Below are 24756 nucleotides of genomic sequence, written 5' to 3' on the forward strand. Positions count from 1 at the left end.
ATTTTTACCCGGCCGTGTTTGTTCTGTTTTCAGTGTTGTTGCAGCAAGCCCTACACTCTTAAAAATGAACTTCACCACATAGCACGCTCCTAGCCAACCATCATTCCGAATGACAACGTTCTCGCCCCTGATTTGTTGAAAACGGGAGGAGGAGCCTATTTTGTGCCGGGCATAATGGCACAAAATAGGCTCCTCCTCCCGTTTTCAGCAAATCAGGGGCGAGAACGTTGTCATTCGGGATGATGGTTGGCTAGGAGCGTGCTATGCGGTGAAGTTCATTTTTAAGAGTATAGGTGAACTGCGGTTTAACCCCGTGAGGCTTCTCTGTATGAACTGCTTCGCCACTTTCTCAAAACGTGGTCGATCAGCGTCGTGGAGGAGTGGCTGTGTTCGGACAGAAATTCGCTCTACTCATAGCAAATTCGAGTGGTCATTTCATGACAACACGGCCCAGCGGCCCGCGCTAGATCACGTGACCGTTGCCACGCGAACATGAGTGCCAGGAATGTGGCGGTTTCTCGTAGCTTGGATGACGCAGGGCTAGGGGCGACGTGGTCGATCGTCTTCGCGTTTCGTCGACTGCTAGCCTCCGTGAACATCGACATGCCAGCCAATGCGGGCCCTCCCCACCCTTGCAGTGCGATGGAACGACGCGGGATATATTTGCACTCTTAGAAATGAACTTCAGCGCATAGCACGATGCTAGCCAACCATAATCTCGAATGATATCGCTATCTGACCTGATTTGTTGAAAACAGGAGGCGTTATGCCTTTTTTGTGACAATTATGAACTGCAAAAGTGTCACAAAAAAGGCATACGCCTCCCGTTTTCAACAAATCAGGGCAGATAACGGTATCATTCGAGATTATGGTTGGCTAGGAGCGTGCTATGCGGTGAAGTTCATTTTTAAGAGTGTGGGTAACCCGCTGCTCGGTTGTTTCTAGACCGGGCGTAAAAAGCGCGAGCTAGCAAATTCGCCCAAATTCATGGAGTTCAAATGATCGCCCGAATTTGCCATAAGTGACGCTTCTTACACGGATAATTTGCACCGCAGGCGAAATGAGGGATGGGAAAGGTATTCTTTTTTTTTCGGTTCGGATCTGGTTCGGGTTCAGGAATATCGGTTCGGTTCGGGTTCGGCTCAGGAAGAACACCTCCCCCGGCGCACACACAGACAAAAAAAATCGGTCAGCGGTAGGGACATTTACAGGGACTGGAAGCGTTACGTTTTTCGGTTTCCGGTTTAAACGATTCCGGTTCCGGTTTAAACGATCCGTGGGCAGTAATTTTGCTACATGAAAGCGAGCTTACGCTCGCCGTGGACGGTTGTAAGAGAAATGTGTGAGATAACAGTTTCAGGTGGAAAACCTTTCAGGAAAGCACGTGAAAACACAAGACAAGTAATAAACGCATTTATTAGTTACGCGATATTTTACTGCATTGTACTCTCGTAGTCGCCCGCTGAAAACGAAAAGCGAAGTGCTAGCGCCCTATTTTGCCGCAGTAAAGAAACTGGCGCTACAGTCACGAACTTTTACTCGCATCTGTCATCGTACAAAAAATAAATGAATTTTTTTTTTTCATACAAAAAGTAGTACAATTGTTTCACCTCTGATTCGCGAACCGGTGACCATATGAATTTTTTTCAGTTCGGTTCCGGTTCGGTTCAGGGCAAGCAAAAACGTTGTTCGGTTTCGGTTCGGGTTCGTCAGACGACGGTTTTTCCGGTTTTCGGTTCGGGTTCATTTGTAGTTCCCATTCCCGCGCGAAACACGCTTTCGCGACAGGTCTCGTGTAATGTCTGACGGGTTGGCGACAGAAGGACGTAGTCGCGGTCCATCTACAGAGGAGAGGGGAATGGGGTAGTAACGTCCGTAACAGGAGCACGACAAGCATATGAGAAAGCAAACATATGCTACAAAAGCGTGGGGAAATGAAAGTGACAAAACGTGAATGGATACGTTGACGAGCATATATGTACACCACTGAGCTATACCGAGGAAAGTCCGAGACAATAAAGTCTAGGTACAATAATTAGGATTTGAAGTAATTTTGTACAATTTTAAATGTTTCCCCAGTTTTAAATGATCACTATAGCGTCTGACGGGCACTGGAACGCTTCGCGTCTATTAATGCTTTTCGCCGTCAATATTTCCTCGCCACCCAATCCAAGCGCCTTACGGGCCATGACGTCTGTCATGTACGCATCAAAAGAGAGCTGTATACTGACAAAAGGGTGACGTTCGTGACGTAAGAAGTGTATCAGCTTTTGGCTTGCCCCATCGTACATTCGGCAGTGCGACTTTCTTTACAGTGCTCGTTATCGTTTTTTTTTCCTCCGAACGTGTCGAAGAAAGCTATCACCCTCCATATCTGCCTTCGAATTCACGACCTGTATACTGTGCTCAGGATGCGACGCGAAGGCAACTGTTCGTTTTCTGATTTTCTCAGCCTGCGAAAAAAAAAAAAAACACAGTCACACATCCAGGCAACTGCATAAGACTGACGACATTCATGGTTACATCTTATCCGCTTCACTTCGCAGCACAACAGACGTCGCAGTGGATTCTTAGTGTGACAGCTTTTGTGGAGACAACGACCACCAAGCAAGTGAAGCAGTTTCCCAGTCGTGTTCGAGTACTATTGAACGACAAAACCTTGGGAAATAGCGCCGTGACCATTCGTCCAGATCAACACGGAGCAGCATCCGTAAAGCTTTCTTACACAGTGCCTCAAGTGAGATTCCTCTCTAGTGTGTCTGTTTCTGCTTCGACACATGTAGTATTCGTATCCATGAAATATTTCGTAGTTTAACGCGGCTACCACACACAGCAAGGGAAACACCGCCCCCTCAATTGTCACCCTCGGTTCTCTGTCGAGAAGAGATAACAACAACAACAATATCAAAAGGAATACCATTCCGATCCTAACTACAGAAAGTTGATTCGCATAATTCGTATTTGAATGTATAAACAGGAGTGACTGTTCCGAGTTGAGCCAGTTGCTCTTGCGTGAAGATCGTGCTACGAATATAATGCACTAATTCCAAAGCGGAAAGACTTGGTTACTCTCTCTTGCGCTTTGTGACGCTTATTTCAGTTTTCTTTTGAGGCCAATATCGTAAGAGGTGCAAGCTTTGTGGAGCCCTTAGAAATCGGCACTATGATCGCTTCTCGTGCACATCAGATTACGTTAGTTTCAGGGCCAGCAACGAAGAAGTAGATTTTCTCATTGAATTCGCTTGCAGTAATTCCACCCCGATCTCAATTAAGTTATGAACTTTCTGGTGCGTCTCAGTTTCATCTGAGCCCTGCCTGAATATTTAAGCAATTTAAACCATGTCGACCAATCGCCCCTTTGTAACGATCTCAATTTTCTACTGTTTCACGACGTTCTTATAATTTAGCTTGTGACGCTAGCTAAGCGCCACTAACCTTTCCGGGAAACGTAGGACTTCGGGTCGTCACTGTGAGGCCCATCAACCAAATTACCGCGAGCGCTGGTTTGAAGTAATTGAGGATTTGTATGTATTTGTCCCTTCTATGTTGTTCCAGCCTCAGAACATCAGTTCTCTCACGTTCAACAGTTGCCGCCTGCGTCGATCCCGTCGTATGAATGTGTGTATGAGTGAGCAAAAATGTAAGAGTGAAAGAAGGATGAATGAGAGAGAGTGGCTGGTTTGTCCCTTCAGATGACGCACCCTGGAAGTCGCTGAGAAGGCGTGTTAGCTAAGCTCAATTGGTAGAGCCCTGGACCGGCAATCCAGAAGATGTGGGTTCGACTCCTACAGCTGGCTAACCTTTTCAGTGACTTTCATCTTTCATTGAAGTATTCCCTCTGGCTAGTCACCATCACTTAAAATAGAGTTGTGCTGTTGTGATGCTAGTCACATTGCTGGTATTTACGCAGAGTATGGATATAAAAAGATGGTGGCCGAACGGATATGGAGAACAGAACCTGTACACCCTAAAGGTCACCATGGCATCGAACGGAGAAGAATTCACGAAAGCGGTGAAAATCGGCTTCCGGACTGTGGAGCTCATGCAGACTCCAGTCAGTAAGTCTGTTGAGCAACGGATGCGACTTCTGACCGTACCTTTTTCTGTTCAAGTGTCTCTGATCGTTTTTACCAAAAAAACTGACAGAACTCACAAAATAAACTTTCCAGATAATGGCGCCGGGGGCCTTGAGTTCTACTTCAAAGTAAACAACGTTCCAATCTACGCGAAAGGAAGTAACTGGATTCCGGCTGACATACTCCCCGAGCGCGTAACTAAAGAATATCTGACGTATCTATTGCAGTCCGCTAAGGTACGACATTTTGGTGTACACATATCTGGCAACTGAACGCATGCACAATCACCCCTTCGTCTATTTCTTCTTAGTTTGCAAACATGAACATGCTCCGCATTTGGGGAGGAGGAATTTATGAGTCGGACTACTTCTACCAGACCGCCGACGAACTTGGGCTTCTAATATGGCAGGACTTCATGTTTGCAGTGGCCCTATATCCAACCAACTCCGACTTCCTGGAGACTGTCAAAACGGAAGTTCGGCAACAGGTAGTAGAGGTCCCTTTGCAGTGAACATTTCCAATGCTGCCGAGCGCAGCGCTTCATACACAGCATATTTTAATAGGTGCGAAGGCTGCAGCACCACCCATCAGTGTGCGTCTGGGGTGGAAACAACGAAAATGAACAGGCTATTGCAAGTTCTTGGTGGTGTGTACTAGATTGTTTTCAACTACCTTCATTTCTGTTTACGTTTGTAAGGGGACGTGGAGAAAGACCAAACTCGTAGGATGTCCTTTGAGAAACCTGACCTGTATGTATCGCATATATGCGCGGTTCGTTTCCTCTGGCCTTTTATACATTTATTCTGGCGCTCTTTGGCCTTTGCCGCATTTGTGCCATTAAAAACATAATGGATACATTCGTTTTTTAGGCGATACAGATTTTTCACCAAAAAAAACTATAAGGGCTATACCCAAGCAGCACAATGTACTGAAAGTTGAGTGCAATAGGGGTGGACGGTATGTGTCTTATCAATGTTCTTTAGTTTCACGAGTCTGTTCAAGGCCTTCCACGTACCCGTCCACCCCTATTGCACTCGACTTTCAGTACATTTTGCTGCTTGGGTAGACATGCTGTTTTCACTTCTATCATCTCTGGCCTAGGCGGACGTTCTTGGCCACATGTTGCTCAACCGTCAAATGACTAATTACTTAAAAATCGTTAACTTTTTAATTATAAAAACTACAAAGTTGTCCCAATGAGAACATCTGTTCCTTTCGGTGACCTGATATCGTAGCCGTTTTCAGAACAAAAATCCGTTCGGTAGATCGCCCGCAAAAAAAAAAAAAAAAAAAATGAACGAACACCATTTTTTTCTTCATTTTGTTAATTGCGCATCGTTGGAGACCCGTCTTTCCTTCACCCCCAGTGTGAGAGGGCGAAAGAGCACACTGTCGCCTCTTGCGTCCTGGAAAGAGACTAACAGAAAATGCAACCCAAGATAAGCGCAGTTCCGATAGCGTCGCCCGATACGTGTGCTTTTGTTTTGTTTCCGCAAGTTAAAGCTCATCTTCGACGCATGAGGCTCCTTCACCATCTGACATTGGGGGTGAAGGAAAGACGCGTCTGCGAAGATGCCAAAATGAAAAAAATAAAAGTAATTGCATTCCTTCGAATTTTACGATCCTACCAAACTGATTTTGTTCTGAAAACGGCTACGATATCAGGTCACCGAAAGGAACAGATGTTCTCACTGGGACAGCTCTGTAGATTTTATAATTAAAAAGTTAATTATCGATTTTCATGTAATTAGTCATGTGATGGTTGAGCAACATATGGCCAAGAACGTCCGCCGGCCCAGAGACGACAGAAGTGAAAAAACAGCGTGTCTATAGCCCTTATAGTTTTTTTGGTGGAAAATCTGTATCGCCTAAAGAAAGACACCCTGTATATATATATATATAATCTTACCTGCCGCACGTATCCCTCGTTCGCTTACCTATACAAGTTTTAACGGAGCATGGAGTACAGCATGGCAAAGTGTAATATATCAGATCGACGTGCAATTACTTCATCGCGGTCCGAAACAAATCGTATCCTGCGTCGACCAGGCCCACTCACGTTGTCATCAACGCGTTTCTACATTAGCCATTGTTAATGTGATCCTCCTTATGTAGAGCTAGCGTTACAGGTATGAAATTGCAGAAACACTGCGAGCCGGCACCCGACAACTTGGGGTTTCTTTGTCAGTTGTGCTACAGTGAAGGTATGGAGCTCAACTGCCCTAAGAAATTTCACCTAAGGCAGCTGATCTAGCCTAAGTAACGCACGTGACATAGGACAGGCAGACTACAAGGTACGCAGAATATATAGAGAAAAGGGATGGCGTCCCCATGTGTGTGTGTGGAGGAGCGGGGGTTTCTCTATGCAAGACAAAGGGGACGCGGCCGTAATGCAGAAGGCAAGAAGGAATGACTTGTAAGCTCAAGTAGCATCACTCAAATAATCAAAGCCTGATCGCCTAAAGGACGGGGCGTAGTCCGCAAGCCGCGACGGTGCTTTCACCGGCCGTAGCTATATCGAGACGAGACGGCATCAGCCGCATTGGCAGCGAGTCACAACCGTCACAGCGACAACCTGACGATGACCTGACCTGATGTATACGTGACGAAGGAAGCAGATGAGCATTCTGCCCCTTGGTGGCGTTGCCTCAAGTCGTGTCTCGTATTTTCACTGTTTTCTAATTCAATTTTGCTCTTTGTTGGATTTAGGCCGATTTCGCCGGTGCACAAAACGGACTACATACGTTTGTACATCAAGACAATTATGCCTATTGTCCTGGAGGAAGATCGAACACGTCCCTTCCTCTCTTCGAGCCCATCGAATGGAAAGCAGACCGAGAAAGAGGGTTGGATTGCGGCAGATCCTAATGGCGTCAATTACGGGGATGGCATGTATCGCACTGTATATACTCTCAACAACCCGGACAACGTGGATGAGTGTTTTAAATTTATAGTTTCCCGAAGTAAACTCGAAGTATGTTCGAAGATTTTCTACTGACTGCTGTTTTCCAGTTCACTACTACAACTACTATGCTGATCCGTGGAATTCAAACATGTACCCCAGAGCCCGCTTTCTCTCTGAATTTGGAATCCAGTCTTTCCCATCACGAGACACCTTTCTCAAGGTGGCTCCAGAATTCTCCCTGGAGTACCCATTCACAACGTTCATGGAGAGCCGCCAGCATCAAATAGGCGGTATGTAGGGCAGTATCTTATTGGTACCCTGAATTCCATCGTTTTTTTTTCGCTATTCCCTATCTACGTCATAGCGTTCTGACAGACATCTTGCAGATATGAGCGTCTCTTTAGCAGGTACTTTTTTCTTTTTTTCAATCTGTTTACTAATCTCGTCCTTTGCAAACGGGAGCAAAAATTCGGCACCCCACGGGTTTACGAAGCCGTCAATGAAAGCCCCAGTGTACATGTTCCAAATACGTGTAACTAGTATGGCCACTACTGAGTACAACCGTCCCCCCCTCCCCCCCCCCCCCCTCCCCAACCACCATTCCCGCTCACAAGTGTCTGGCGAGAGAGTTGTCCAAAAGCCGCCTTCCTAAAGTGTGTGAATGGTGTTCAATTGTGAATCATTATCAATCGAGGTCTCGCTCCTAGGTACGGAAAACAATATGCGTTTTATCGAGATGGAATTTAATCTACCACGGACGGGGGACACAGCAAAAGATTTCGACATGGTAGTGTATTTGTCCCAGGTAGGTGAGTCTCCTCTTTGTTTCGTTTTCCTCGAAAAACTGTTTTAAGGGAAAGCTTTGGCATATTTGTTTTCAGGTCTATACTGGTAGGGCTAATTCAGTGTACACGGGCTGCACGACGTTTTACTGGATATCAAAAACGGGCATATAATAGCATTGCTTCCAAATGTGTGTCCAAACGGACGAGAGTGCTCCGGGACAAATTGGCGGCAATTTCGCCATTTTCGTGTTTCAGCGTTTTTGTTTTTCTCCACCGCCGCAGTTGAAAGCGATTTCCTCCACAGATCGTGCAAGCACAAGGCATCAAAACGGGAGTGGAGTACCTCCGACATCTACGCAGTGTCTTACACGGTGACGAAGGCCACAATATGGGTGTGTTGTACTGGCAACTCAACTCCATCTGGCAAGCACCCTCATGGGCTTCTATTGGTAAGTCACTCACGTGTGATTATTCGAACTCTGCAATGGAATCTTCGCAATCTGTACCTCTGCCCGCGAAAAAGCGCCGTAGTCTTAAAGTGGGACTCTGCAACAAAATCACCGCAAACGTTGTGGTGTGCCCGTAATCTTTGGGATATCAAGAGCATGTGTACGAAATGACCCGGTCCAAAACTGCGCAGCTTTTGCTCAAACCAATTATTACGAAGGGAGCGCTTTGGTTTGTAGACATTTGTAGTTTGGTGTGTTCTGTTCTTCAAGGAGATATTACAGAAGACATCTGAGAGCTTGTTGGCTTTCCCAACCACCATGCGTACCACTGCAGAGGGAAACAGAAGCTATAGGCTTTTGCACTTCTGTCAGCTTTGCAAATTCAGATAAATAATTCCGAGGTGTCACATTTCTCCAATGGAGCGGCACCCTAGCAGCAAACCGGAGTGTGGACACACATACTGAGAGTTGGATAGAATAGTCGGTCATCCGTCTCTTATTCGATATCTTCCTGATGGCTAGCCGGTGGCCGCACCGATGAAGAAATACACGAGTGCCGTGTTCCGTCAACTTTTCTCCCAAGCTGTAGCACTGTTCAAAACTGGCCTGGCTGTTTTAGTTTCTTGCTGTATGCTGTTGAATTTTGTCATATAAGGTTGTAACAATATAATTGGTATCGAAAATATGCCTGTATTTTACTTCTGATCGGGACATAGTTTCCAAGTCTCAATGATAGCGTGACTAGACATCCTGATTAGACAATGCTAGGATTATTCCAATGACGTCTTTATATACATCAGCCAGACATATCTTAGGGACCAGTAATTCGGGATCATTGAGGACGTCCTTTAAACGTCGGTGGTTTACCGTGGAGTTTTAGTGCATCGTACGCTATCGCGTTTGCGTTCGTAAAGGATAGCGTTGGTGGCTCTGCGCACGCGATAAACAGACTCGCAGTACCACGACGTTGCCGCTGATGTACGCAATGACGACAGCGTACGATATGTACTAAAAGTCAATGTTATCCATATCAGTGCGCTATACGTACCATTCAAATATATATCGCCAGCAACCTTATACATGTCACCCTGCTTGAGACGGCTATTATCAAAATTAGCTTTGTTAATTGTACAATGCTGTGCTACAGTTCCTTGATGTGAGGCTCTTGCTAACACCTTCTTTGTGTTGGTCGTATGGAAAATTGGCTCCTAAGCCACTTTTACCCGCTAGCAGTTGTCATTCAAAGAATGTAAAACGTGGTGCTGTCACGGGCCTCCTATCTAGCACTTGTCATGTCATGTGTACATCAGTTGTGTATTTCTTAACTTTCAGTGTGATCGTCAGCAGCTCGCAGGCTATTCTATTGCAATGCTTTTTAGCGCTCTTGAGTCTGTTTTCAGTAGATTAATTTCCCCTTGTGTCCCACTTGTCACTGATAATGAGATTCGTGTTGCGATCCCATATTTTCACAATGTCTCACATAACATCCTTGCTGTAGCAAAAAAGTTTGGTGTCCGGGTTGTTTTTAAAAACTGCTTTAGACTTGATGCTCTTTGTCCTTTCCAGAAGCGTGACAAAGTTTGTAAATCGCATAAAAATAGCTATGTACAATGCCAGTCAAATGTGGTGTATCAGATACCTCTTGCTTGCGGTTTTTGCTATATCGGCCAAACGAAACCTTGCTTGAATGACAGGCTCCGGGAGCACGCTTCGAAGGTGAAAAATTAGGACCAGTCGTCGGAATTGCCAAAGCATCTCACAGTTTGCTTTAATTGTTCTCCCATATGGGAAGAGTGTCAAGGCCAGGGAGACCGACCTCAGTCGGAGGCTTTTGAGAGAAACGTTGTCAATTTTGGGGGCTGGGAACTGTGTCAGCAATGCGTCTGTGACCTTCGGCCCTGCTTTGGCGAGCCTTTTGCACTGTCCCCTCCTCCCCCACCTGATGTGTTAAAAGTGTGCGGTCGTCGATTAAACTTTAGCTGTGTTTGAGACTTTGTGTTATGTCGTCTGTTTTTCGTCTTTTTCCCAGTCTCGGGTTTTCGTCATAGCTTTGTTTCAGAGTAGTAGTAGCGACAGCAAGTAACAAGGGCAAGCAGGCGCCATCTTGTACGCGCGCCACGCCAGCGTCGCGGTGCCATCTATCGCGCGTGTGTGAGATGTTGCTTTCTGTTACAAGCACGTCACCAGTGTTGACATCCTAGACACACTCTTACAAACAAACAAAAAAAAGAAACGCCTCGGCTGCAGCACCCCCTCCGGAAGGGGTATAACGGGCTTGTTTACCCCCTCGAATGCGGCACCATATTTCGGAAGACAACATGCGTGCGTAGGGTAGCAAGGATCTATTTACCATCCAGGGTACACCAGTTTGTTTCGTGACAAAATTTCTCGAAGATACGTATTTGAGGCGAAATTTGAGTTGTACAGTTGTACGTTAATCCGAAATGTTGTACTTGTGCGGCATATTTTCCGTTACTATACGACGGAGAAATCCTCGAACCATCTCTTGCAAAGCCCCTTGTCAGCTGAAGAGGACCCAGAACTTGCGAAGTGACAGCCTATTGTAAAAATATATGTGCTCCGAAAAATTGCTGTCGCATTTGTGATTCGCGCATGTTACTTACTTGATGACAATACTCACACATTTGTGATTATGTAGCGGTAACCTGCGCGAACGTTCTTCGTAACACCAGTGCTTTGTGTGTGCGACCTTGCGCGCGAAGCTTGCACGTTTGTAAGCGCAGTTAACTTTGCCCGCCTTTTCTTTCGTGAACGGTCTATAAATATAATTTCTTGATTTCTCGTTTGATGATACGTAACAACCCGCGATCCAAAATTTCGCTGCTGCTGTTACGACTGCTAGAAAATAAAGTATTTGCAAAAGAAAAAAAAAGAAAAGGCTAAGACGTAAAAAAAAATACCATAAGACAACAGCAATGACGTATACATGCACCATTAGCATGTTTCGAGGAAGCAGTATTGTTCACAGCTCAAACACTATAGCCCCCCGGAAGGAACAACAACAACAAACAACAGATTGCTCAAGGGCTGTTCCCTCGGACAATCCGAATGTACACTTGAAGGGTGTGCATTTGCCACCTAGGGCGGTAAGGTTAGGACCCATGTCCAAGGTTCGAGTGTACCACCCTGCCAGATGGAATAAGCTTCACACATTTGTCCACTAGCATTTCTGACGAGCAATTATCGCCCTAAAGGGTACAACATTGACCACCATTTCTTTAAGACCGCAGCACTGAGCTATCCTTGCCATACTCTGGGTGCTGTCGTGGTCAATACATGGATTATCGTACAACAATCACGCACGCTTCATCATCACACGCGTAGCAATACATCTTTGTCCACAACCGCGGGTGCCGTTCGGAAACATGGCGCATCGGCTCGCCTCTGCTAGCTCTTGGAACTCAGTTTCGCTGCTCTGATTTTAGTGATTCTAAGAATAACTTAACGGCTGTTGAACACAGCTCAGCATTGATATTTAAAAGGTCTCCGTTTTACGCAGAATACGGAGGCAGATGGAAGATGCTCCATTATTTCGCTCGCCGGTTCTTCGGCCCGCTCATTGTGGTACCATTTGTCAACTACAACCTCATCTCGACGGGGCAACTTCAGGCTTACGTCGTTAATGACCTTCAAGTGGATTATCCAGATGCCGTGCTTCATATTGATTCATACTCATGGGGAAACTTCGTTCCCGTCCATGCGTTCAGCGTTGATGTGGATGTGGTAGGTTCGTCGCTCTCTTTCATTATTATTATTATTATTATTATTTATTTTTATTTATTTATTTTGCATTCTACATCTGCATTTTGTATGAGCAGCCCTGTATTCCCGGATTTCCCCAAAAACAAATGTTCAAGTTCTTAAAATATGATCTCTTTAATGCTCAGTCGCAGTGCAAAAAAATAAAATAAAAATAAAAAGAATCAGTTAAACTCATGGCCACATATTTACAATTGAATTCATGACGTCATTGCGACTGACTTCGGTTTCTGTCTTACCAAGTAATCGAGCCACCGATTCCAGATAGACGATACGAATTCATCTTACCACATCACGAACCATAACACAGTCATCCTCACCTCGGTCGCATACCTTCATGACGTCCAACAAGGTGCTGTGACGTCACCGTGTAATCTGAAGGCTTAATCCCTTGCACGTTTAACCAGCGAACGAGTGGTTGGAAATTGAAAAATACGGGCACGGGCGGGCGTGACATATGCTACGCCCTTCATGTACAGAGCGAAGAGCGCCGTGGACGCGTTTTATCACGTGCTCTTCCTCGCGTTAGTTCGTTACGCTTCCTAGCGATAAAGGCGAGTTCCCACATATAGCGTTTCGCTCTATAGGACTAGAAAATAGCGAGCGAAACCTAGCGCTGTGTTTCCGTTTGCCATTCTCACATACATCCGAGCACATAGCGCTACCCTGCTGGGGTCACGGGATATCTCTTTGCGACCTGATGCACCGATGCTACAGTGATTGTTTACTGTCAGCGTCGGGTATCCGCAGCATGAAGGGGGATGACACTTTCAATGCTGTGATCGCGATACCAGATACCATAGTAACAAAACACCCGCGCATTGGCAGATGACGGCCATTTTCACGTCGTCGTCGTCGTTGCATTGCCGTCTGGCTGCTTCAAGTGATAGGAAGCAAAACAAACCCCTGCTTCCGCGACGTCACGGCTGAAAGAAGCTCACGATTGGTTAACGCAGACTCATCACTCAATATAGCGCTAGAAAAGTTGACCGGGGCTCTACTTCGACAAGAGTGGTTTTATAGCGGTTCATAGCAATGCGAGGAGGAAAATATAGCGCAATTTTCTAGTGCTATGTAGCAAAGCGGATGTGCGAACTGGCTCCCAGATGTAAACGTGCCGTTCGTCTACCGGACGGAATCTACCGAACGGAGTTTGGCATTTGGTGACTACACGTACCGGACAGTTGACAAGACCGTCCCCTTAAAGTCGTCGTCATACACTCGGGGCGGGGCGGGGGGCGGGGCGGAGGGGTGTGTGGATGGCAAACAAACGGTCGTTTGAGGATGTTGGTATCTCCTACGCGAGCCCTCTCTCTATAACACCATAACATGACATTACATAACACCACCGTGAACAGCTTTTCCACGCATTGACCACCCATACAAAGTGGAAAGACAACTGTGTCGTACGTATCTGTTCTCTATTTTCAGCATCACCAGTTCTGATAGTAAAACCTGATATTTTTCTTCATCACGCCGACGACCCATATAATTTAACTGCATTATGGTCAGCCTTAACGCTGTATTAAGCGTTACATAGGTAACATTTAGACAGTTTTTTTAGGTCTCTATGGAACGCCTCGAGTTCGTGGAAAAAATAAGTGTCGTGTGTGTGAACAAAGTTATTTATCATGCATGGGTACTGAAAGTGCCAAAAATGTGAGGAAGCAATATTTTTTGGTGTCTCGACCTCAGCTTACCACCTTACCAGCCTGTGGGAGGCTACGATTGCACAGTATGTGCACCCAGTACGTCCGTGTGGAGGTCATCTGGAGAACGTGGGAAACTGGTTTCCTCGGCTGGTGTCAGGTATCGCGCACACAAGGGGCTGGTCTGCGTTGAACGGCTTATGCTTATCGAAGGGCCATTCTAATCGGTTCATTGATTTTCTCTACAGCGCCGAGAAAGCTCTGTGCAAGCGTACGAATTGAAGTTAGCCGAGTTTATGAACATGACGTCCTGTACCCCTGTTACGTGCTTCCTGTGGTTTACACTCACTGACAAAGCGGGACGATTACTCGGACCGACGAATTATCTTCTACCTGCGGCCCCCAAGAATATCAAAAAGTTCAGGAACGCCACCCTTAAGGTAAGTGTGCCGCGCAGCACATTTATGCTGCTGTCTAAAGCAGTTTGGAAATAACCATGTTACCGCTTTGTTGACATTTAGTAGTGGTCGTTATCGCTGAAATTCAGTGTACGCAACAACAAACACCGTTGGGCTAGTTGGTAAGGATACAGCATGGTAGAAAAGCGCACAGAAGACACGGACAAAAGGAGACGACACCACTTGTGTTTTTTTGTGTCTTTTGATTAAATATAGAGTTGTGAGTAGCGCAAGTGGTGTCGTCTCCTTTTGTCCGTGTCTTCTGTGCGCTTTTCTACCATGCTGTATTCAGTGTACGGCTCAAGCAATGCCATTTGACGCGAGAACATGTACGGGCTGCGATTCAGCAATTTCAAGAAATAGTAACAGTACTTCCTCCCTACTCGTCTACCCACCTACAAAGCAAATTATGTACGAAATGAGAGTATGGTTAAATATCGTAGACAGTGCATCGTGAACGAAAAGAGAAAGAAGCACTCTGCAACCTAGTCGAGAGATTTTAGTAGGTTACACTCTCTGAAGTAAGGCAATAGTGAGGGCAAGTACCCTTTGGGGTATCTGACTTTCATCAAACCGTTGGACATGCTCCCAGCACATTTTATTGACACGATTGCAGAACGTCTAGAAGGCAGCACCCGCTGTACTGCGAGAACTCATGTATCGCATCCATTTATGTCAAGCACATCTTGGGAAATATGCTACATATATAGTCTGTGCTCTGTGACTCGTGTGGGTGAAAGGCACACCGGCAGTCATCTGCGCGGCTGCTTGTCAACTTCGGTGACATAATAGGATCTCTATAGAGTGCCGGAGGAGGCCTGTCACAACTGCAGCCGTTGCACGCGTTTCCTGTATCCTGTGGAGATTTATTCGAGTGAAGAGAATGTCCGTCGACGCTTCGATGAAGAAATAATAGGGACCGACGTGGACGAACAAATGCCACTTGGAACAGGAAGGGAGCCGCTGGGAACATATTCATGGTTCATACGGGGTCCATCTCGACAGCCACCCTTTTGGCTCAATCCTGTATTGCTGCATATCCGAGGTGCTGACAGCAAACACCTGGAAACGTTTATTGATGCATAAAAAGAACAGTCTTTCGCCCAAGCATGATCTGTATGCGCAAAGCATCATTCGATGATCCGTGATGTGACCCACTGCAGACAACGGCCCACAGATCTCGCGACAGCAGTAGAGATGCACCGATTCCACGTAATATATGACCACTTCATGTTAAAAAAAAAGGGAGACGACGAAAAAAGAAACACACGCAGGTCTGTTGTTTCGTCGTCTCCATATTCCTTTTTTTTTCTTTCTTTCTTTCGTGTATTCTAGTCACCAGCACACTCACTTCCGAACCAAGTAACGCAATAAAGCACGACACGGTCATCCTTAGGCGCTTAAAATATGTTTGTTTCTGGTCGTTCACAATAATCTATTCTTGACACTACACTTGCACTTTTAAAGGCAGCCAGTCGCACGCACATTTTAAATTATCTTTCCAATGTAGCTGCATAGGTAGATCGCTCTTTTGTAGTTGGGACATGCTGTAGATATATGTATACAGATCAGTGTTTCTCTCCTCTTCAGATAACCAGCGTAATTGGCCCATTCACCGGGCATAACCTCATGAAGCGCTTCGCCGTAACTGTAGGCACTAATCACATTGCGTTGTTTGTGTGGCTGGATGCGCACAATATCAGTGGCTACTTCTCAGACAACGGATTCGTGATGTTGGAACAAACGATGGTTCTGGACTTCTTTACAAAAGAAACCGTCACGCCGGAACACCTCCGGTCTGCCATGACAGCAGTCTCCCTTCCTAACACTGCCACGGCCAGCACAAGGACAGCGGGGGAAGCATTGTGATCGCATGTATTGCAATGGTGTACTTAGGAAGTTGTGCTGTGTTGGCGTCGTCGGATAGTGTAAACTGAATAAACGCCATTTAACACGTATGTGTCTTTAAATCAGTCTTGGCAAGAAGGAACTAGATGCAGTGACTTGTTATTCGACAAGTAACTAGTAGATAACTGATTACTTTCCTTAGGAAAGTAACAACAACAGTTATACTTTGACGATAAAGTGGGAACACTAGGAGTGGAACGCTACCCCATTGATTAGACAGCTAGGGTGTCTAATACAGTGGCGAATTTAAGGGGGGGGCGACCGCCCCCCTCCATACGGTCGTGTCCCCTATGTAAAAGGCCTATCCCCTGGACGATGCTGCGCCGCAAAGCATGAAATTTACAACCCCCCCCCCCCCCACCGCCCCATGACAGACCCTTAAATCTGCCTCTGGTCTAATATGAGTGAGACGACGATGATCGGAGTAGGGATAGCGATCTTGATCGTAATAGTGGGAATGCCCGGGGGCGCTGTCGAGGTGACAACCATTCTATTAGGCGACTGGCCGATGTAAGGCCGCCCTGGAAACTGCCGCGGTCTCCCAAGGGCTGAGGATGGAAGACAGGTTGAAGGGACTGCTGCAAATGGTGGTAAGCTGTGATTGCAGTGTACGCCCCTTGTACGTATCCGGCAGCGGAGAAGTATGTGCTCTACTTTGGCAAGTAGACCACACTTTGGTACGCCACACTTGCTGGTAGTGATAGAACGGGATGAAGGCGACGTAGACTGTGGATAAGCGACTCAGGGGGACGTGAAAGATTTGCAGGCTGACGGTAAAGGGGACCTGGTTGCAATGTCTCGTTGCCACTGGAGGGTAGACAAGGAATCGGACACGTGCATCAGGAGCAATTATTCTGTTAACGGAGGTAGAAGGCCGTTGATGTAGAGCGAAAGCGGCAGCATCCGATTGAGAAAGGTTGACCGACTACAGGTATGGGGCAAGTAGTCACCAACATTACGTGATTCGCCACCATCATGATCATGAAATAGGTTGACAAAATATAGGTTAGAACCTTCAGCTATATCAACTCCTCGTAGTACTTCTCCGTTTTACATGAATTTCGTTAGCAGTGGAGGCTTCATAGTTCTCCTTCGAAAATTGTTCAGGTTCTTCCACACAATATTTGATTTGCCACTTATGATGTTGGTGTAACGGTCTCTCTTAGTTTCTCGTACCCTTTTCGTGACCCAGTTTCTAACTCTTGGGGATTCTTTTAAGGTTTCACTTTCCCTGGTTTTTATATCTATGCCGGATCATTTTTAGCGATTCTGCTGTCATCCGAAGCTTCCTTACGTTGCTATTTATAGGCGCTTCTGTAGTTGGAAAACGTACGGTATATAACGCCAAAAGCTTAAGGAGCGCATTGTAGGCTTGATTAGGGCTCTTAAAAAGAATACAAAATTACAGTCACCATTTTGAACATCGTTTTGGAAGGCTCCCAACCTATCCGTATCCCCTGTTAAAAGCTGGAATGTTCTTCCTCTATCCTTTCTTGGACAGCATCTCGCGACAGTGAGACATACTTTTATCTGGTCACTAATATCGCCAACTACACTGGTCTCTCCGGTAAGGACAAGTTACAATTTTATTATGAATAGATCGAACTAAGTGGACGAACGCTCTGCACAACGTGTAGGGATTAGGATTGTGTTTCTGAAACCATACCCTTCAATTGCCAGCATTAACTATTTTCATCTACAGAATTAGGTAAGATATCCATAGGGAAACCACCACCCAAAATTGCAGAGTACACCATGACACACATCAGAAATGAGCATAAAAAAAAGGGATGTAGTTCGTTACCGGGACCACTGCGTTTTTGTAAAGAAAGAAGATAGCTAGGTAAATGATATGTTTTTACCTGAAGCAGGAGCAAATTAGGAACGAAATTAAACAGGAATGACCCTCGTATATTGCGTGAAACGTATAAAAATTAAATTTTATCGCCCGTTTTTTGATGGCGCTCCGCCATCTTGGGTGAGGACCTTCTGGCCTAACCCGAGGCACAGTCTCGACGCCCGCACCGCCTACTGCTTGCCTGCCCCCCCAATATGTAGAACCTAACTTAACCCAACCTCACTAAAGTGAGGCGATTTAGCCCAATTCTCTTGCAAGTTTCGAATCCGTTAGGCTTAGCATTCCCGTGTTTCTCGTGTGCTAAAAGTGAATCAGATGGGGTTGTTGAAATGCCTATAAAAAAACTTCTAGTCCACAGAATTTTATAATTCTTACCTTTTTCGATTCAGTATATGAACTTCTTTCACTTCTACGCAATATTTACCTTTCAAACGCTTTCACAATTTTTTAAAAACGAGTGGTCCCGGTAACGAACTACACCCAAAAAAAGTGAAGGAGGAAGATGCATTTCTACCTGCCGGACGATATGTAACAGTAAACATGCATGAGTTATACAAGGCACTAAGAAGCTCGAAATCGTTTGTAATCACGCAGAAGTTACAATATAGTGTTTCCTTTGTGACAGTCTCCGTCAAACACGTATACATACGTCCGTGATCCGTGTGGAAGCAGCTACGTGCTTACCATCCTCCTTATCATTTGGGGTGACATATAACTGGAAGTGGTACATGTCTGTCGCCGCTGGCATACTCCATTTCATAATCCTCTGTATTCCCGATTACTCTAGTATATTAGTTGCCCTTGCACATCTCCCTTTGTGGCAATGGGGTAGCCTATCGCCCCCGGTGATGAAGCTCCCCATCCGTAATCTCACAATAACGTTGTTGTTGTTGTTCTCCGTTTTTGTATCACACCCACTGCACCTTGGCCACTGCATGCCTGTGCGAGGAAGAAGAAAAGGAAGCGAACGCAGCCCACCGCTGGTCTTCGGAATGTCACGGGATCTGCCGAGACAACTAGAATCGCCTGGAATGAACCATATGACCAAGCCAAAGCGTGCCCCACCAGAGGTTGTGGTATAGTATCACCAATTATTGTGATGTTTGATGATCTTGCTCAGCATAGTGTATGCCATGTCAGCATCTTAATGGAATGGTGGGTTGCTTTGAATGATCACGCATTCTTCTAAAGTTCCTTCAGCATATGGTCCCATGCCAGGATGCCGTCGGTTAAGGTTCCAGCGTACGTTGAATTAATTGACGCCGCGTACGGTCATATAGTTGCGTCATGTCTGCTCATGGTCGCTGGAACGATGTAGGCGTGGTAAGGGCATGGGAGAATAGAGACACGAGTGGGAATGACTTTGCTCTGTTGTCCTCTTATTCCACTGACCTATTTCATCTTGTCAATGGATGTCATTTTGCACTTCTGTGACACTTTGGTTGATGTAATTCATTACATCATGCACCCGCACTGTGCGTGAGAGTAATTAGGAAAACAACATTTGTACGTGTCTGTCTGAGCGACGTACGAACTGTCTGGCGCACGTACGTAACCTTTGACGTTAGAGGAGCGGAAACTACTGCAGTTCCCATGAGCTTTCGTAATCATTTTTGTTCATCACTCAATGGATCTGTGGTTTCAGTTAGAAAATTGTAAAGTAGAATACTCACGCCTGAAAATCCGCAAAAGCTGAACCCCCGGCGTTCTCTTGTACTGCTGCAGGAAAGGGACGAAAATGCAAACTCTGCGTACTTCCGGCAGAGTTGCGTTCCGTGCCTCTGCCTGTCCCCTACGCTGTGTCACATTCGTTGTCTACTGGCTGCCTGTTTATCAATTAATCGTGCACCCTTCTCTTTCTAATCCATTCATGGGCTTTCCCACGATTTGTTCCGTGGGGACAATGCGTTTCTAGGGCGGGGGACAAGAGTGCAAACCCTACACCTTACCACATCTTTTTCTGGTGACGAGCGATACGCATTGTGTGGGTGTCCAGAGGTTCCTATTATGACATCTGTGAATAATCATTACGACTTATGACTAAGGAGTGCGCTATTTTCATCAGGAACTTTGGAATTCCAGGGGCGGGCACGGCCCCCCATGCCCCTCCCTCCCGGTATGCCCACAAATTCGTGCTTGTGAAGATTTGAACATTTTCAGCTGAACTAAAATCGCTTGTGGTGTTAGTGTCTGTTTCCACTTACAGTCAGCGCTCATTCAAATATGCGTCTTCAGCTCGTCAAATTTTTCACTCAAATTGACTGTTTTGTTTTTACGCAGAGTTCAGCGCAAAGCACACAGAGCCTCCAACAGCACAGTACCTACCGGATGTCCTCAGATATCGATCTGATCTCAGTCTTAGGAGAAGCGACAAAATTTCAACGTCTGTTGCTGGCTCACTGTATGCTCGCGATCATGCTGTCCGCCATCAACGACCAGTGGCCCCTTGTGGTAGCCCCTCAGCAGGACCATTGGTGCGCTCCTCCAGAACACATGAACATCTCGACAGAAGCTTGGAAGAACATGAGCATCCCTATCCAGGAGGACGGAACCTACAGCCAGTGCGAAATGTACCAAGAATACAACTCATCTCGCCCTAATCGTTCAACTATTCGTTGCACAAAGTGGCAATATGATGAAACACGCAACACAGGAACCGTCACTCAAGAGGTAATAAGTTTGAGCCACCAACTGTACGTAGGTCGTAGCCACGGGTTCGAGCCATTTGTAATTTTATATACCTTCGTTTGTGTACAGTCTCCCAGACAAGGGATTACATGGAAATTTCAAGAGGCTTCAAAATTGTTCCAATACATATGAGGATTGTGTGCAACCAATAACACACTGAGAAAATACATTTCCAACTTGGAGAGCGACCAGATGTATGAATGTTTTTGCGTTGGATAGCTGCCCAGCTTAGGAATTCACCATCCCAGTAGGAAAACAAAAAAAGGTTCCTCCGCGTGCCCAGCGAGATTAAGCCAGCAGACCGATAATATAATCGTTTTTTAACGTCGCTGACTTGCTTCCGCTCCCGTCCAGTAAAACAGTGTAGCGATATGGTTCCCCACTCCCCCCTCCCGATACACCTGGGGCACGGTCAAGTGCCCTGTCGGTTAGCTGTTCGCTTAGTTACTGATGCGTCGTCATGAAACAACCCAATTGCCTATTGTTTCCCGCAATTCATGATGCAGTGGGACATGGTTTGTGATCTGGAATGGATGCATTCCTCTGCTCTGGCAGTTCAGATGGGAGCTACTCTCTTGGGATTGCTTGCATCGGGGGTCCTTTCAGACAGGTGAGATCGAATGTGACGAAGTGATTCATGCAGCAAACAATAACCTATATGTCGTATGAACAGTCCTCTCCTGTCGTTTACAGTTCCACATTTTACAACGGCTTCGATAACGATGAAACATGAAAGTCACTGAAAAGGTTAGCCAGCTGTAGTACCCACACCGAACCCACATCTTTTGGATTACCATCCAGAAGATGTGGGTTCGAGTCCTACAGCTGGCTAACCTTTCCAGTGACTTTCATCTTTCATCGTTCACTTATTAGACAATTTGAGGTTTTGCATGTGTTTGGCCTTTCTATGTTGTTCCAGTCTCAGAACATCAGTTCTCTCTGGCTTCGATAACACTTGCTTACAACGTACCGATTGTAGTGGGCTGTACTTCCGTAGCGATCCGACGTGAAATAGAGTTTCGAAGGACGAATGTTGATACAGCTTGAATAGAGGTTGGCATTGCTACAAGGTGCTGTTACTACTGCGTCACGTGGCTGGCCCACCCCCTACACCCTCTAACAAAGCGGCCATTCAGTCCGGCCGTAGTAGCCCGTACGGACCCTTTCTTCCCCTCCGGGCTGTTGACCCACAATTCGCATGAACCTTTAAACGCGTCACACCTAACCCTTTAAGTACCATGCCAATGATGAGGACGGTGCCTAGAAGAACAGTCTCTGTTCGAAATACCGGCGGCTTCTGTCTTGAGACAACTCCCTTCCTACATCTCTACCGGTTCGCTGGATTTCTATCCATCTACCATACATATACAGGGTGTTTCACCGAAAGTGATAAAAAATTCTACCTGGCGACATACTCGTCGGAGGATTGTGGAACTTTGGGCAATTACCTCCTGGAAACTTTTGCCACCATTGAGGAAGGCTTTGAACAATTTTAATTAGGGGAAATTTATTTTTCGCACTTGAACTTTGAAAATTGCCGAACGAACCTCACTTCTTTTTTTACAGAAATGTGAAGTCCTCCACGTACAACCGCAAAACCCCCGAAACATGCACAGTATCGCAACAGAAATAGTCGAGAAAAAATAGTGAAAATTACGGTTTAGCCCCGCCTGCTTGAGTTTCACAAACAAGCGCTCGGGAAATGTGCGTCTAGAGGAGGAAGTGTCCCAGCCTTCATTTCTTTTGCCTTCTTGGTCGTAAGATGGTTGCTTTGTGGTAAGACGGTTGTCATCAACATCGAGATCAAAGGGGGAGAAAGAAAGGTAAAACAAGAGACGGGAACACTTCCCCCTCCCCCGCATTAGCGTGTTAGTGACTGTCTTTTTTACTGAAATTACTGGTGCAAGCTGGCCATTTCGCTGAAGTACGTGTATATTTATCATCCAATGTCTGTTGTAAACCAAAACGGCGTGTTGTGAGCGAGGAAGTAACGAGGCTACTACCCGCTACTCTTTACTACGTATGTTTGGAACTGGAGCAGTTTCAACCTGGTCACGTGCGCTAGGCTGTAAGCCGTTTGCAAATGTGGCAAAAAATAGTATCTTGATTGTGAGAGTTGGAACAGCAGTCATTTAGTATACCTTCCTACAACCTTTTGCGATAGGATGACAGGGATAGGCGAGAGGAAACTTTTGGGTAGTTTGAGCAACAGATGCAGATGGAAGGATAAGAGTGTAAGTCAACTCATTTACATGCGGTTGATTGTTGGAAACAGAAGGAATACGTTATGGTTAGATCGTAGGCTTAGCGTCTCCTTTCGTCGGGGAGTAGCCAGCCGCGAGTACGGCTCGGGGGGGGGGGGGATAAGACTTTTGAATGGTCCCGGAGCCTCCCTTGAAGTCCTCTTCTTGTAGATCTCAACGCCGTAGAAGCTGCGCGATGAAGTGCCGAATTTCCATGTCCTGAAGCATTCCAGTGCTTTTGTTCCAGTTCGGGAAACCTTCAAACCAGTCTGGAAATTTTCCAGGTTGAACCACCTGGAAACTTTCAACAAATGCGATGTATGAATCCTTGTCTCACGAACTACGTAAATGTTCTGTCCCTGGAGTTGACACAGTGGCACAATGTGCCTTACAGGTTTTTGCATTGTACGAAATCCACTCTTAGGTACATTCCCAACTCTTCGAGTATCCCACCCCACTGCCTTTAGGTGGATGACCGCTCGGCCTTTACACGGTTGCTGAAGACGGCCACAGACGTCTCCTGGAATCGCTGCTGACAGGCCAGCAATTGACTTGCCGGCCACAAACGCACGTTACAATTGTTAGGCGAAACACAGGCAGGTGGACTTTGCGAGCTGAAAGCTTCAGGTGCTTCAACAGACAACCGTGGTCTCTTAATGAGACACTTGTTCATTCCTAGGAGCACTCCAAGCTTCACGTATAGACTGACGTCTGAAACACTTTCGTCTTCGGCAGACTAGACGAGCGGGGGAGCGATACTTTCCTTGACTACGTTCTCTCGTATGTTCTCTTCCGTACGTAGAAGGGAGGGGGCGCAGTGCACGCGACGAAGAGTACTCCTCGCCGTCGCCCGTCGCTAAGCAACTAGGGCCGCCTTCTCCAGAATCTCACGACGTTTGGGTTCATGGTAAGAAGGTACAGTGTTGAGCAAGTTGGTGAAGACATATGCCGAAACGAAAAGCGCTACAACGAGACGAAGGAACAAATGCGTCTTCGTTTGGCCATGTGGTATTGCATGCGACCGAGTGATGCAGAGAAAAGATGGTCGTGTAGCAGAAATAGCTTAGGGTTGGATCGGTATGGTGCGGGCTTCTGATTCAAGAGGAAGGAAGTAGCCTGTGCCAGGAATAGGTTATGGTTAGATCGATATTGCATGCAGCCGACTGCGTCATTGCACCTGAGCGACTAATGGTGATGGAAGGAATAGATTATTGTGAGATCGTTATTTCATGCGTTAAGGTTAAGGTTAGATGGTTATTGCCTGCGGCCGACTGATGAAGGCAGGATGAATAGGTCATTGTTTGATCGTTATTGCACGCCGACTGATGCAGTAGGAAGGAAGTAACCTGCAGCAGTTATAGGTTAGGGTGAGACCGGTATTAAATGCCGCCGACTCTGTCACTGAGCACATATTGCCGGTGAAGCTTGCAACGAACTGACGGACATATTTACGGCAAACTGAAGATTCACTCGTAGATGGGTAGAAATCCAGCGAACCGGTAGAGATGTAGGAAGAGAGTTGCCTCAGGACAGAAGCTGCCGATATTTCGAACAGAGACTGTTCTACTCGTTGCCTAACGGTGTCCAGGTGCTGCGCCCTCTGAGTAAGGCACATCAGCAACTGTTTCCGTCGCGTCCCTCATAATGAATGTGCCCAATGTGTCTCACGTTGTTTCTGAATTTCAATCGGGTGCATAACAATTTTTGCAATATCCGGAAATTCAGAACGGAGACGCCTTCCCCTTTCCTGAATCTAAATAACTCTCGTTTGCTTTCCAGCATTGGGCGGAAACCCGTAGTGTGCTTTTGTTCTGCTGCGAGCGTCATTTTCAGCGTCGGCGCCCTGAACACCGCATCGCTCGTCCTGTACGTTTGCTTTCGTTGCGGCGTCACTATGAGCCTGAGTGCAGTAATTCTGCCCTCCTACATATTAGGTGCGTTTTGTTGCGTGGGATTA

The 24756-nt window shown here is 46.3% G+C and overlaps 2 protein-coding genes across 6 annotated transcripts in view; both read left to right on the top strand.

The window, feature by feature from the left end:
* The window catches only part of LOC135400294 (beta-mannosidase-like), a 45049-nt gene extending 28991 nt beyond the window's left edge, over positions 1-16058 (top strand). For all 3 annotated transcript variants that reach the window (XM_064632096.1, XM_064632099.1, XM_064632097.1), the window contains exons 7-18: positions 2547-2737; positions 3911-4058; positions 4170-4312; positions 4387-4563; positions 4640-4722; positions 6786-6964; positions 7089-7271; positions 7689-7786; positions 8071-8215; positions 11736-11959; positions 13893-14084; positions 15693-16058. In XM_064632096.1, coding sequence (XP_064488166.1) covers positions 2547-2737; positions 3911-4058; positions 4170-4312; positions 4387-4563; positions 4640-4722; positions 6786-6964; positions 7089-7271; positions 7689-7786; positions 8071-8215; positions 11736-11959; positions 13893-14084; positions 15693-15971 — 2042 coding nt within the window. In that variant the 3' untranslated portion in view covers positions 15972-16058. The remainder of the gene's footprint in view (positions 1-2546; positions 2738-3910; positions 4059-4169; positions 4313-4386; positions 4564-4639; positions 4723-6785; positions 6965-7088; positions 7272-7688; positions 7787-8070; positions 8216-11735; positions 11960-13892; positions 14085-15692) is intronic.
* A 69-nt stretch (positions 16059-16127) lies between these two features.
* The window catches only part of LOC135400295 (solute carrier family 22 member 6-like), a 30197-nt gene continuing 21568 nt past the window's right edge, over positions 16128-24756 (top strand). For 2 of the 3 annotated variants that reach the window (XM_064632100.1, XM_064632102.1), the window contains exons 1-4: positions 16128-18944; positions 20149-20538; positions 21063-21166; positions 24579-24733. In XM_064632100.1, the coding sequence (XP_064488170.1) occupies positions 18597-18944; positions 20149-20538; positions 21063-21166; positions 24579-24733 (997 nt within the window). In that variant the 5' untranslated portion in view covers positions 16128-18596. The remainder of the gene's footprint in view (positions 18945-20148; positions 20539-21062; positions 21167-24578; positions 24734-24756) is intronic. The other variant, XM_064632101.1, reaches the window with a different exon arrangement.

This window comes from Ornithodoros turicata, chromosome 7 (assembly GCF_037126465.1).
Source record: "Ornithodoros turicata isolate Travis chromosome 7, ASM3712646v1, whole genome shotgun sequence".
Taxonomy (NCBI): Eukaryota; Metazoa; Arthropoda; class Arachnida; order Ixodida; family Argasidae; genus Ornithodoros; species Ornithodoros turicata.